Source organism: Notolepis coatsorum (genome assembly GCF_963971535.1).
Source record: "Notolepis coatsorum genome assembly, chromosome: 5".
NCBI classification, from domain to species: domain Eukaryota; kingdom Metazoa; phylum Chordata; class Actinopteri; order Aulopiformes; family Paralepididae; genus Notolepis; species Notolepis coatsorum.
This window is the reverse complement of record NC_140169.1, coordinates 57286713-57300769: the sequence shown is the minus strand read 5'-3', so window position 1 is coordinate 57300769 and position 14057 is coordinate 57286713. Positions and strand designations below refer to the sequence as shown.

The window sequence follows — 14057 nt, the reverse complement described above, 5'->3', positions numbered from 1 at the left end:
TAGAGGGATGCGACCCACCACAAACCTAGAGGGATGCGACCCACCACAGACCTAGAGGGATGCGACCCACCACAGACCTAGAGGGATGCGACCCACCACAGACCTAGAGGGATGCGACCCACCACAAACCTAGAGGGATGCGACCCACCACAGACCTAGAGGGATGCGACCCACCACAAACCTAGAGGGATGCGACCCACCACAAACCTAGAGGGATGCGACCTCTCGGCGAGGAAGCTTCCTCTCTGCACACTCCCTGCACCTCGCAACAATTCATCTGGACAGACGAGTGCAAAATCCTCCAACAAACGTCTTGTCCGCCGTCTTCTGTCCCCTTACCGTAGGAATCAGCCCTCGTGTAAGATATCATAATAATAATATAGATATCATTAGCTCCAGAATTTCATTGTCTACAAAAATGGTCAATCATTTTCACCGTCAGAGGTGACCGGTTAATTCAGGACCAGCCGAAACCGGACGTGGTCACTTGTCCGAAAAACCGACGCTCGTTGGTTGTTCGGCCTTGTAACCCGAGATCGGAAGCACGCAATATAGGTCAAGTATAGGGTGTCAATCCGGCCATTTTAGGATATTTTCTTTAATTAATAAATAAATAAAAGTACAGCCCAAAGCCGACAGACGAGTAACTGACCGGTGGACAGCTGCCGCCTTATATAGCCTCTCATTTAGAATGTTTATATGATGACCTTTATTGATGCCATAATGAGGACTCCGGTGACAGTAGTCACTGTCATACCTATAGGGAATGAGCTGGTATGACAGTAGTCTGTAGAAAATGAGCTGATGGTGACAAGGACTCAGATATACACTGTAGGCTGTCGGTCAACGAGGACCCCAACGCACCCTAAAGTAAGCCAGCAGACAAAATGGTATCATCACTGCTTGATTTCAGACACATGAAGAACGTTTGATATTCCATGTGTTTGATATTTAATTCAATCTTTAGGGTGTTGAAGATCAAAGAGCATGATGATGATGATGATGATGATGATGATGGTAATGATGATAATGACTGTGTGATCATAACTTTTCCCTTATTGGATCTGCAGGCAAGGAGATGAGCAAGACTAACTTAGCACCCAGCCGGTCTCTGCACAGTCACCAAACAGCACCCAAAATGGCCAACTCAGACAAATGTTTGTAAGTAGGCCATTTTCCCACTATTTTCCCAAGTGTGTTCCTCAATTGAAAATGTATCTTATTTATGCATTGTAAATTTGTATAGAATATTAATAAGTAACGGAATACATACTGGAGGATACAGGGTTTAGGAAAAGATAAAAGACAATAAAAGTAGTGCAGTGTAGAAAGTGCAGACATAAGAATAGGCATAAAATAAGTACAATAAGTACGGTGTTGCTCGAAAGCATGTGAACCCCCCCCGAAAAAACAGCCAGTCCCCCACATCCACATCCAAGACGCACCCCCCTCATAAAGCACATCATGACCGAAGGAAAACACAAACAGCCCGCGCACCACTCACACCGCACGGGAGTGACACCCCCCCCCCGGTCCCAGCGACCTCGCCACCACGAGGAAACCAGCGAAGTCCACGCTCCCATCTCCAAACTCCGCGGAGGAATGACACGTCGAATGCCCCAGGACCTGCATCCACGCCAAATGAGCCATGCGGCAAGGCAACGACTCCAAACACTCAAGTAGACGGACACAACATGGGTCAAATGAGAAGACGTGCAGCACCACGGGCGGTCCGAGACGACACCGGGACCCCCGGGACACCCCCCCAAAACACAGCAGAAGCCGTAGCGAGCCCCCCATGCGAGGAATCCCCAAAACGCCAGCGAATCGAGGGAGCCCAACGATGAAAACCAAAAGACCAGCACCCAACTCCAGGAAAGGTCCGGGAACGGCCCAGCCGAAGCCCTAGGCGCCATAGGCTCCAACCAGACCTCCCCAGAGGCGTTATTTCTAAACCTAGCCGCATTTCTGGCAAGACGCTCTCTGATTGGCCGACGCCTGTTTCTACACTGGTTAAGCTTAGGCACTCTTCGAAGTTGGTTAAGGTTAGAGTTTGTCTTAGAGCATGGCGATAGAACGCCAGGTAGTTTGCAGGCTGTTCGTCACGCGATTGGGCAAACGCGTCAGGCCAATCAGAGAGCGTCAGTCAGTGCCAATCAGAGAGCGTCTGCCATAAATGCGGCTAGGTTTAGAAATAACGCCCCCCAGAGCCATTGATACACAGTAGAGTTGTCCTCAACTAAAGAAATTTGAATAGATTTGTTGACTAATCCATTCGTTGATTTCCTTTCAGTTGGACCTCTTTAAATCTCATGATTAACAGAGATGTGCTTTGCATTCAGGAAATAACACATTCAGCATGGAATCCATTCATCACACATTCTATGAATCCACTAACAAATGTCGACTAAGACCAAACTGATTATTCGACTAATCAGCTATGAGGGGGCAGCCTTAAAGGAACACACCAACATTATGGGAAATGCACTTACGGGCTTCTCCAGCGTCAGACAAGGAGATAGATACCAATTTTCCTCTTGTCACCTTCAGTATATAAAGCGCATACGGACCACAAGCCTAGCTTAAAATTCCAGGAGAGGTGTTTTTGGCCAACAGCTAGGCTAGCTGGTCCGTATCGGCTTCCATTACTTTGTGCTAATCTAGGCTAGCTTGCAGCCGGATAGCTTTCTACTGAACGCACAGAGAGGAAACTGGTATCTATCTTCTTGTCTGACTCTGGAGAAGATGGTAAGCGCATTTCCCATAATGTTGGCGTGTTCCTTTAATATATGGTATAGACTAGAAAGTCTATGGAAATGGAAATGGAAATCTGGTTAGACTTTGAAAATGTGAAGTCTATGAAATTCAGTCCATAGTTTTATGTTTACAAGTTGTACTGTACCCTGTTTGTCTTGTTCCCCAGAAAGGAAAAAGAGTCAGGCAGCTGCCTGGGAGCAGGAAAGAACTCTCCTCTAACTATAAATGGTAATCAGTGTTTTTTTTTATTATTTGAAAACCCCTACAGAATGCATTTCTTTATGATTGCAGCCCGTATACAGATGCATGGCTTCATAATTTCTATTATGCATTAACGTGATAAAAAGATTATTGATTGACAGCCCTAATAATTAAAAGAAAGCCCTTAGTCAGGTGTTTCATTGTTTTTTTGTGCCAGAAAATTGCATTGTAATTTAATATTTAATTATACATACATCGGGATGGTACTAGAATACAGCATTTAAATAAATGTCTGCATTTATTTTACATGTATGCATTAAAGCTGCATTGTGTTGTTTGGAGAAGAAGTTAATGGGTTACAAATGGCTGAAATTGCTTTATGTAGGGCCGTACCGAATAGTTCGAAGCTTCCAAGCTTCATTCATAACGTTGACATTCGGAATTCTAAATCAACATTAGAATTGTATTATTTATTTATTTTTAAACCAATGGGTTTTTTCTTCACAGTTGCAGATAAAGATTATAGTATATCACTCATCATAACATTTTTAATAAAACATTTATCATAAATGATGTAGCCTGTCTGCATCCGCTCGACACTCCATCAAGACGTCACCATCACTTTCGTACCAACCGTGAGCCCTTATTGGATTATTTATGTTGACGAAACTGATGAGTTATATTCATTCAAAGAAAGTTGATTTAATTTTTTTTTAAAAGACTCATTTAATCAGATTAATCACTTTATTCAAATTGAGGATTTTGTTTGAGGATTTAATAAAAAGAAAATATATATATATATATATATTTTTATGATTATGTCATAAAATATGACGACAGACATTCGAAGCTTCATTCGAAAACTTCAATAGAAGCTTCGAATGTAAAAAGAAAAATTACATTCGGTACAGCCCTAGCCATAAGTAATATATTTACATATTGTATAGAAAATGTAACATGTGTACGTATTACAAATATTACATATTTGTAATATATGCTTTTTATATGTATAAAAATGCTTAACTTTTTAGTACCTTTTCTGAAGATTTTGAGTTCCCCTACTGGGGATCAAACACTAACAATAACCCTAACTGTCTTAACCATAACCGTTAAGCGAATGTTAAAACTAACCTCAACTCTTAACTATAATCATAATCAGATAGTGGTAAGACCACTTTGCCCGCGACTGCAACGATTGTTGGTTCAACTCTTGGTTGCGGCGATTGTTTTGGACTTTTGCCGATACAATACATAAATATATGACCGGCTAAAACATAAGGTACATTATGTACCTTTTTCCCTGTGGTCGATTAGTACTTTATTTATGTTTTATGATGAGACCATGTCGGCACCGTGTACCAAATGTTGTTTCCCGCGTCTTGTCTGTAGACGACGCCTTGCGGACGCACCACTTCAGCGGGGCGTCCTCGTCCCCGGCCCCGGCTCCGGCCCCGTCCACCTCCTCCGTGCCCGTCCTCATCCGCAGTAACACCACCAGCAGCCTCGACCACCGCAGCAGCAGTAACTCGTTGGACCATCACAGTAACCCGTTGGCTCACAGGAGCAACTCGTTGGAACACAGGAGCAACTCGTTGGAACAGAGGAGCAACCCGTTGGATCAGAGGAGCAACCCGTTGGATCAGAGGAGCAACCCGTTGGATCAGAGGAGCAACCCGTTGGATCACAGAAGCAACCCGTTGGATCACAGAAGCAACTCGTTGGACCAGAGGAGCAACCCGTTGGATCACAGAAGCAACCCGTTGGATCACAGAAGCAACCCGTTGGATCACAGAAGCAACTCGTTGGACCAGAGGAGCAACCCGTTGGATCACAGAAGCAACTCGTTGGACCAGAGGAGCAACCCGTTGGACCACAGAAGCAACTCGTTGGACCACAGGAGCAACTCGTTGGACCACAGAAGCAACCCGTTGGACCACAGGAGCAACTCGTTGGACCACAGAAGCAACCCGTTGGACCACAGGAGCAACTCGTTGGACCACAGGAGCAACCCGTTGGACCACAGGAGCAACTCGTTGGACCACAGGAGCAACCCGTTGGATCACAGGAGTAACACCTTGGACCAGAGGAGTAACACCCTAGACCACCGTGCCAATGGGACCCAGTCCAGGAAGCTTTCCCTGTGAGTTCCAACACACTTGTCTGGCGCCAGGCTGCTTCCCGAACCCCTTGTGTTGTGCAGTGTACCGTACGTAGTGATCTGAAAAGGATGGGTGATGTTATAATGGTAGTATGTGTTACGCCTGCAAATGGCCATGGATCAGATGTAACGTTTTCTGAAGCCGTCATCCCCTCTGTCTGTAAACCTCCATGCTTTCATCCATCGCTGAATAACAAAGAGGGTCAGACCGACTGCACCCCTAACTGGGCAAGTCTAGTTAAGCCGGATCCGTGCCAATAGGGATTCATGTTTGTTCATTATAATTAATGTAAACAACTATGCACCTACCGTATAATGTCTAATACTTGCTGGTACTCATTACCACTAGTACCGCTTCCGCTTCCATTCCATTTGTGCTAGGCTAGGCCCTCCATCCTAGGAACAAATTTGGCCTTTCAAGAAAACAGTTCCAGAGAGTAAAATAGCTTGTTCCATGATTTGCCTTGACTTAAAGACTTAAACCTGATCCCATCCTTTCAGATCCATTGTATCGGAAATGAGAATTCCCCCTTTTAAATTTGCTGTACGTGGTATTTTCTTGTTAAAATAATAGCTCTACATTCCAACAGAGTGTTTGGTCAGTAACATGGGTCTCCCAGTCCCTCCACTCTGCAGTAAACAGCCATCACTGATATAGAGTGTCTGGTCAGTAACATGGGTCTCCCAGTCCCTCCACTCTGCAGTAAACAGCCATCACTGATATAGAGTGTCTGGTCAGTAACATGGGTCTCTCAGTCCCTCCACTCTGTAGTAAACAGTCATCACTGATACAGAGTGTCTGGTCAGTAACATGGGTCTCCCAGTCCCTCTGCTCTGCAGTAAACAGCCATCACTGATATAGAGTGTCTGGTCAGTAACATGAGTCTCCCAGTCCCTCCACTCTGCAGTAAACAGCCATCACTGATATTAGAGTGTTTGGTCAGTAACATGGGTCTCCCAGTCCCTCCACTCTGCAGTAAACAGCCATCACTGATATAGAGTGTTTGGTCAGTAACATGGGTCTCCCAGTCCCTCCACTCTGCAGTAAACAGCCATCACTGATATAGAGGTGTCTGGTCAGTAACATGGGTCTCCCAGTCCCTCCACTCCGCAGTAAACAGCCATCACTGATATAGAGTGTCTGGTCAGTAACATGGGTCTCCCAGACCCTCCACTCTGCAGTAAACAGAACATATATTTTCTGGTATCCCGTTCCCACTTTATCCAATCAGGAGACCTATAGACCATAATAGACCACTTATTTTAACAAAGGAAATACCACTTACAGCAAATGCATGTTATCCCTATGGTTGTGTGAACATGAATAACTGTGGCTTGTATCTGATACGTCTTCAAGGGAGCTGCGGAGCTGAAACTGGTGTTTGTGAACTGTTTTCACTTTGTCCATGAAGTCAGAATCCAATTCACTGTTAATGGAGTCGTTTTAGGACTCGTCTCCAGATGAGATCAGGAGAATCTTGGTTCTCGTCTCCAGATGAGATCAGGAGAATCTTGGTTCTCGTCTCCAGGTGAGATCAGGAGAATCTTGGTTCTCGTCTCCAGGTGAGATCAGGAGAATCTTGGTTCTCGTCTCCAGGTGAGATCAGGATAATCTTGGTTCTCGTCTCCAGGTGAGATCAGGAGAATCTTGGTTCTCGTCTCCAGGTGAGATCAGGAGAATCTTGGTTCTCGTCTCTCGCTTTGGGAGGAACGCATCCACGTCATAGAATCCAAACTGAACTGCCGTAACAGCTGTAGGAATCATGTGACCTGTGTTTCAGGGTCAGCTAGGGGTCACGGTGGTAACAGCTGTAGGAATCATGTGAACTGTGTTTCAGGGGTCAGCTAGGGGTCACGGTGGTAACAGCTGTAGGAATCATGTGAACTGTGTTTCGGGGTCAGCTAGGGGTCACGTGGGTAACAGCTGTAGGAATCATGTGAACTGTGTTTTGGGGTCAGCTAGGGGTCACTCACATAAAGGCTTCAGGATGGAAGCCAGGATTTTGACAGCAGAACATACACCATAGAGATAGTATAAAGTATATGTGGTATATTCTAAGCACATACCTAAGGTTATTTACAGTACAATGAGGTTGCTATCTGGAAGGAGGAAAGATCATAAGTGATAGAATGGTTTCCTCATCTGACTTCAAATATAGCCAGCAAGGAATAAACGTGCAGTCAAGACCACAGAGTTCTAATTCAAACTCATATATTTATTGCCGAGAGGCCCAAAGGTGAAAATGCAGCAGTTACATACAGGGATTATTCATCATTTGACATGATGTACAAAAGGATTGATGAGGTTTACATAATTATAGCCCATTCACGGTGGCTCTCACATCAAAACAAGTCTGCACATAAAAGTAGTCATGTTTATCAATGGAATAGACTACTCCTTTTGCCACCACATAGTTAAACCTGGTCTAAGATAGGCATCTTACTCTATATCACAACAAACAGTGATTATTCCATACAGTTTACTTACATCATGGCAGGAGTACAGTCTGTGGAGCTGGTGGAGGCCAGAAAACCCCTGGGGTTGGGTATATCTGTCTGGCCTGTCTCTGTAACCATGCGTTTCCTATTATATACCCTGATATCCACCAATAATAACACATTCTAATAATACGTTTGGTCCAATTAGATTTCTTGATTCTATATATGGAGTCTCCTCTGTTCCAATTGGTTCTGGATTCTAAAAACAGGCGTTCTTCTGTTTCTTGGGTCCCAATCAGATGATCTCCTCCCAATCTCCTCGTTGTGTGGGCTGTGGTTTCTTGATGAGCACAGTCTTAACCCTAAAACCTTTTCTATATTTGTATGGTTAATGTAAGAAGTTACATATGAATTCAGCATTAACCCAATGTGGAGTTTGTCTATATTTTAATACCAGATTTCCTATATAAAGTATACTGAATTAATAGTTCTAAGGTTCTAGTGCTTTACAACCAGAGTGAACTGACCCTCCATTACCTTCATAACCAGATTGACATTCTAAATGACATTTAACTCTAATGAGTCAGTTACCTTTTATCTTATTCTGTAATTGTATGGATTTAAACAGTTTTACACATTGGTCTTGTTTCACAGAGGCATATCAGCTTAATTTAGCCTCTTGCTCCCCGGTTCAACCGTCACCCCCTAGAAGGTGTTTCTTGTTCTATAGATTAGCAGTTGCTTGAGTGGGGGGTTTGGAATGGCTGTCTTCTAAATACAGTTGAGTAATGTTTGTGTGGGGGTTGGCCTGAAGACTCTCCCCAGAATGTCACACAACACTGAAGCCTGATACTGTTTGTTCCAAACGGTACCCCAGATTTCTTGCATTTTGGTTTTCTAATTTATACATACATGGATTTGTTATGAAATACACAGTCAATGATACCACATATATAGTCCATATAGTCCATATAGTCGCATAGTATTTACTGCTGCCAATTCTGCTTTCCCAGGCAAAAAAAAAGCAGGAGGAAAGACAAAAAGTGAGCATATAAGTGGTAAGTACTTCCTGGTGTAATGTACTGCATTAACCCTTTCACTGCCACACTACCGAGGGGTTAACCCTTTCACTGCGACAATACAGAAGGTTAACCCTTTCATTGCCACACGACAAAGGGTTAACCCTTTCACTACCACACTGCAGAGGGTTAACCCTTTCACTACCACACTACAGACGGCTAACCCTTTCACTGCCACACTACAGACGGTTAACCCTTTCACTACCACACTACAGACGGTTAACCCTTTCACTAGTGTGGTAGTGAAAGGTTAACCTTCTGTAGTGTGGTAGTGAAAGGATTAATAAGAATTAGCAAAGATGTCTTCTGTGCTTTCTGAAGCCAGGAAATTGATTCAATATAGTTCAATATATTTTATTGAATATAATATTACATTTAATATAATGCAGCTGCTTTATGATCTATGTATGTATGTTCTAACTGGTTGGGATGCCTGAATGCCGCCTACAATGAATGAATGAATGAATGAAAACTTTATTTAACAGATTGCAGAATGGGTACAATACAGTACGGCTCAATACATACAATTGTTAAGGGGATGCAGACCTGAGAAAGACGTTTGTCTTGTTTCCATCAGGGTCCCCCATTTTCAAAAAAAATTCATATATAATTCATCATATACAACAGAACTGCGTTTCCGCGTCTCTGATTGGCCAGGTCATTTCTGGTCATGTGACATGTACGCCCAATCGTGGGACCGCAAGTTTCTACACTGGTTAAGCTTAGGCGCTCGTTCGAAGTTGGTTAAGGTTAGAGTTTGTCTTAGAGCATGGCGATAGAACGCCTGCCCTGATTCCGATCGTTAAGATTAAGTCAAGTCAAGTCAAGTCAAGAGTTTTAATTGTCACGGCATACAGGTATACAATGAAATGCGGGTGGTCTTGCCCGCAACGATGTGCAATACAGTGGTACATATAATAGAATCAAAAAATGAAAAAGGCTTAGGCACTCTTTCGAAGTTGGTTAAGGTTAGAGTTTGTCTTAGAGCATGGCGATAGAACGCCAGGTAGTTTGCAGGCTGTTAGACCCGGAAATAGGCGCAGAACTTGCTGTCCCACGATTGGCGCACATGTCACATGACCTGGCCAATCAGAGCGCAAAACTCGAACGCGGAAACGCAGTTCCGTCGTAGAAGGCATACACGCGGTTGGGATGGTTAAATGCTACTCCTACTGTAACTAGTTCCTAATTGGTTGGGATGGTTCAATGCTGCTCCTAACTAGTTCCTAACTAGGTGGGATGGTTAAATGCAGAGGAGGGATTTTAATAATAACTTTTATATATTTTCTTTTGTATAGCACTTTTCATACAGAAACATTTTGGGTATATTTCACCTCAATCTGTCTACACATCCTGAATCACGTTGGAGCTGCTCCATCCTAAGTGCTAAGTGCTCACTGAGCAGAAAAATATTGAAAGAGATTGGACCGTAAATATCCCATCTTGTTGACCGCTCTCCTGAATTCCCTTTCCTCCTGTTCTCCTGTCTGCAGGCAGAGGAAGTCCAACTCTTTTGGAACGCAGGCAGGAGGAGAGTGGTGTTGGCCATACATGGGGTAGAGCGACATGACCCCACCTTCAGGACCTCTGCAGCCCTCACCAACGCCACCTCCACCTTCAGGACCTCTGCAGCCCTCACCAACGCCACCTCCACCCCCACCTTCAGGACCTCTGCAGCCCTCACCAACGCCACCTCCACCCCCACCTTCAGGACCTCCACCCCCACCTTCAGGACCTCTGCAGCCCTCACCAACGCCACCTCCAACCCCACCTTCAGGACCTAGTCTGCAGCCCTCACCAACCATGTCCTACGCCAAAAAAAGTGCATAACCAACTCTGCTCTAGAAATTACAACTAAAGGGCTAGTTCCCATGTTTAAAGAAGCCTACTGTATGTTATCCGTCTCTTCATTCCACTCAGAAAGCGTGGGCATTGTGCCAGGGGTTTGGCTTTTGAAATATTGGAAGTAGAACATCAAAGCAAAACATCATGCAAATTGAACCCTTGCACCGAAGAACCACATAAGTCCATTTTTAATAAATTCAAATCACTTGAATGTGAAAAATCGCCAGAAAGTACTCAACCTCTACGGTCTTTAACTATGAATGAACACAACACTAACTTACCATCTTTAGATAATAAAGTACTGAACCTCTACTGTCTTTAACTATGAATGAACACAACACTAACTTACCATCTTTAGATAATAAAGTACTCAACCTCTACTGTCTTTTTTTTTTTTTAAACTTTGGCCATTCCCCTGGCTCTTTTATGTGTTTATCACATTTATTCTGGTCAAGGATGACCGACAGAAACAGGCTGAAAGGGTTCAGATGGGGGGGAAGACACTCTGGGAAAGGCACGGCTGCAGTCCGGGATTCGAACTCGCTAAACCCCAGATCCGTGACGAGCACGGTTGTCCACGGCGCTGAAATAGCGCTCGCGGTACGTGGTGAGCTACTGGAGCTCCCCAACCTCTACTGTCTTTAACTATGAATGAACACAACACTTTGAAAACACTGTTCCTCTGAAAACATCAAATGTACTTATATGGTTCTTCATCTGAGGTGCTCAGTTTATGCTCAACACTTGACGTGACAGTTGCTCGACAGAATTTACTTTTTTCTCTTTTACAGCAAGAACAATTTAGTTTTTGATTTACTGAATTATTTTTTGTGACAAATCAGATGGCCTTCTTAAAAACTCTTTAAGTATCTCTTTAACTCTTTCACTGCCACACGACAGAAGGTTAACCCTTTACTATCACACAACCGACGGCGATGCTCCAATCATTAATTAATCGGAGCTAATGATGCTAATAATGGAGCATCGCCGTCGGTTGTGTGATAGTAAAGGGCTAACCTTCTGTATTGTCACAGTGAAAGGGTTAACCGGCTGCCATGTGGCAGTGAAAGGGTTAACAGTGTTATCAGAGATTAGTTGGTGTGGTGGGTTAGGGGGGGGGTGTGTGTGTCAGAGGGCATGCCCAGTTTGAGGGCTACTCTTAGGGGTTCACCACCAAATAAAGATACCAAATCAGATGGCCTTCTTAAAAACTCTTTAACACAGGACATGCTTACAACTGGGCAGCACAGGAGGATCAGGAGTCAAGCCTCTGAACAGAGAAGACATTTCACCTCTCGCCTTATTCCACTAATAGGTTCAAGAAGAGTAGTTCCGCTCAGACATCAATATGTATTTTATTTGTATGCATTGGGTTAATTTTATTTACTGAATTATAACATGCTTTGCAAAGGTGTTACATTCTAAACATGTAATGTTCACATGTTCCACGGTTCTAACAGAAACACTGTATTTTAATTTTTTTTATCAACAGTCCCATCACCTCTTCAGTAAACTCTCAATCCCTATAGTAACAATAGTGTGGTGCCGCTCAGTGATTTGCCCGCAGCAATCCTCTATACAATCAGTAAAAACGGTGTTGAATATGTGTCTTGTTTAATCACAATAAGTTGGTTTGATACGCATCCTCCTCTTCTTCAGTGCATTAATAACTATATATCTAATTTCAGTTGGTCCCCAAATAACAATATCAGTGCACCATGTAAAACAATTGCACAGTAAATCACACAGCCACCCTTAAAGGAACAGGGCAACATTATGGGAAATGCGCTTGCTGAAGATATGTAAACAGTTTCCTCTCTGTGCGTTCGGTAGAAATCTATCCGGCTGCAAGCTAGCCTAGCTTAGCACAAATGAATGCGAGCGGATACGGACCGCTTAGCCTAGCTTAAAAGTCCGGGAGAGGTGTTTTTGGTGCTGGTCCGTATCCACTTGGATGCATTTGTGCTAAGCTAGGCTAGCTTGCAGCCGGATAGCTTTCTACTGAACGCACAGAGAGGGGGAACCGTTATCTATATCTCCTCGTCCGACTCTGGGGAAGACGGTTTAATAACGTCGCCGCGTTCCTTTAACACTTAACGACGTGCTGCTCGCACGGCGTTCACATCTTGCTGGGGTCGACCACTCTGCCCATGTGCAGAACGCTGCTCGTCTGCTCGTGATAAATGATGAAGAGGAAGGGCCGATTGATGGTGAGCCGGGGAGGAAGGCTGGTGAAGTTGGGGACTCGTCCTCCGTTCTCCGCGTTGCTGGTCTCGTCCGCGGTCATGCGTGCCTTGTGCAAAACCTGAGGACCAAGAAGTGCCTGGTTAAATGAGTGTAGACTCTGCACATGACTATCTGTAGTTACTTTGTTGCTAGGCTGGTAAAGATATGCCTCCTAAAGTGTGTAAACGGAAGTACAGGCTACTACAGGCTTTCCGGATTCGACAAAACAATTATAGAAACGTGTGAAGTGCACAATATTATCTCGTTTAAGCCACTGCAACGGCTTTGCCTGAAGAATTTACTACATGACCGGGACGACGTTCTAGCTTGTTTGCCGACAGGATTCGGGAAAAGTTTGGTCCGTTCGGAGGCAGCTTCCAGGCAGTGGCGAATCCTTATGGAAGCCAACGGAAGCCATGCCTCCCTAATATTAAAATATGAATTAATATCAAATATGAAATATGGAAAAAAAAAATTAATATAGTTTACATTATTTTTCATCTGTGCATCTGTGTTATAATTTTTTATTTTATTTTTAATGTCTCCCTCTTCTCCTTCTCACTCCCTCTAACACACTGTCAGACTCACTGTGCTCACTGCAACTAGTATAGGAGAGAGGCAGGGGGTAGGTCTCTTTCTCCAGGCTTCCAGCATTATAGAGTCCAAATCCGATCCTAGCCAATCAGATTCGAGCTGACTGCCACACCCTAAAAGTTTAAAACGGGGCTGAGAGGAAGACACTCAGCATATTTTCCCCTCTGCACTCTGAACATTGTATTAACCCGTAACTGTTCCCACGGGCCGAATATTGCCCCGATCCTCGTGAGATTAAATCCACGGGGACCTCTCGGCGTGCCGAAGCTTTTCCTAAATCACTTCCATCATCGAAAACGAGGGGAAAAGGTCGGCTCGCGACCCTGAAAATGTTGCGTGATTTTAAAAACGCTGTATTAAGTGAGCCTGTTATGGGATCCACGCGAGCTTTCTATCGTGGAAACATCTGGGCGTCCCGCAACTTTTACTCATTCACATGTAGCCCCTAAAATGCTTAGAAAAGGAAAACAGAAAGCGTGGAATAAACTCGCCGAAACGGAAAAGTGTCCCACGGGCGCGCCGTGATTCCGATCCGCGTGAAAATATTCACGGCCATAGAGGAGACCGTGGGACACCTTTTTGCAACCGAATATGTGTCTCGAATTTGCTCCCACGCGGCGCGCAAAATCGTGCAAGGAAAAATCGGACCAAAAATTAACCAATGCTTCAGCAGTATTAACACTTTGGCTGCCATGGGTTAAATTAATGATATACCATAGATTGCCAGCGCTATTTGTCTATGGAGAACGTCCCCTTCT

At 44.1% G+C, this 14057-nt stretch overlaps 2 protein-coding genes across 2 annotated transcripts in view; one reads left to right on the top strand and one right to left on the bottom strand.

The window, feature by feature from the left end:
• The window catches only part of ppp4r4 (protein phosphatase 4, regulatory subunit 4), a 115636-nt gene extending 105185 nt beyond the window's left edge, over window positions 1–10451 (top strand). The window contains exons 24-27 of the mRNA XM_084315262.1: window positions 1071–1161; window positions 2924–2985; window positions 4348–5098; window positions 10128–10451. Of these exons, the coding sequence (XP_084171388.1) occupies window positions 1071–1161; window positions 2924–2985; window positions 4348–5098; window positions 10128–10194 (971 nt within the window). The 3' untranslated portion in view covers window positions 10195–10451. The remainder of the gene's footprint in view (window positions 1–1070; window positions 1162–2923; window positions 2986–4347; window positions 5099–10127) is intronic.
• A 1364-nt stretch (window positions 10452–11815) lies between these two features.
• Window positions 11816–14057, bottom strand: part of LOC311228879 (protein Z-dependent protease inhibitor-like) — a 39839-nt gene continuing 37597 nt past the window's right edge. The window contains exon 6 of the mRNA XM_084314841.1: window positions 11816–12784. Within this exon, the coding sequence (XP_084170967.1) occupies window positions 12599–12784 (186 nt within the window). The 3' untranslated portion in view covers window positions 11816–12598. The remainder of the gene's footprint in view (window positions 12785–14057) is intronic.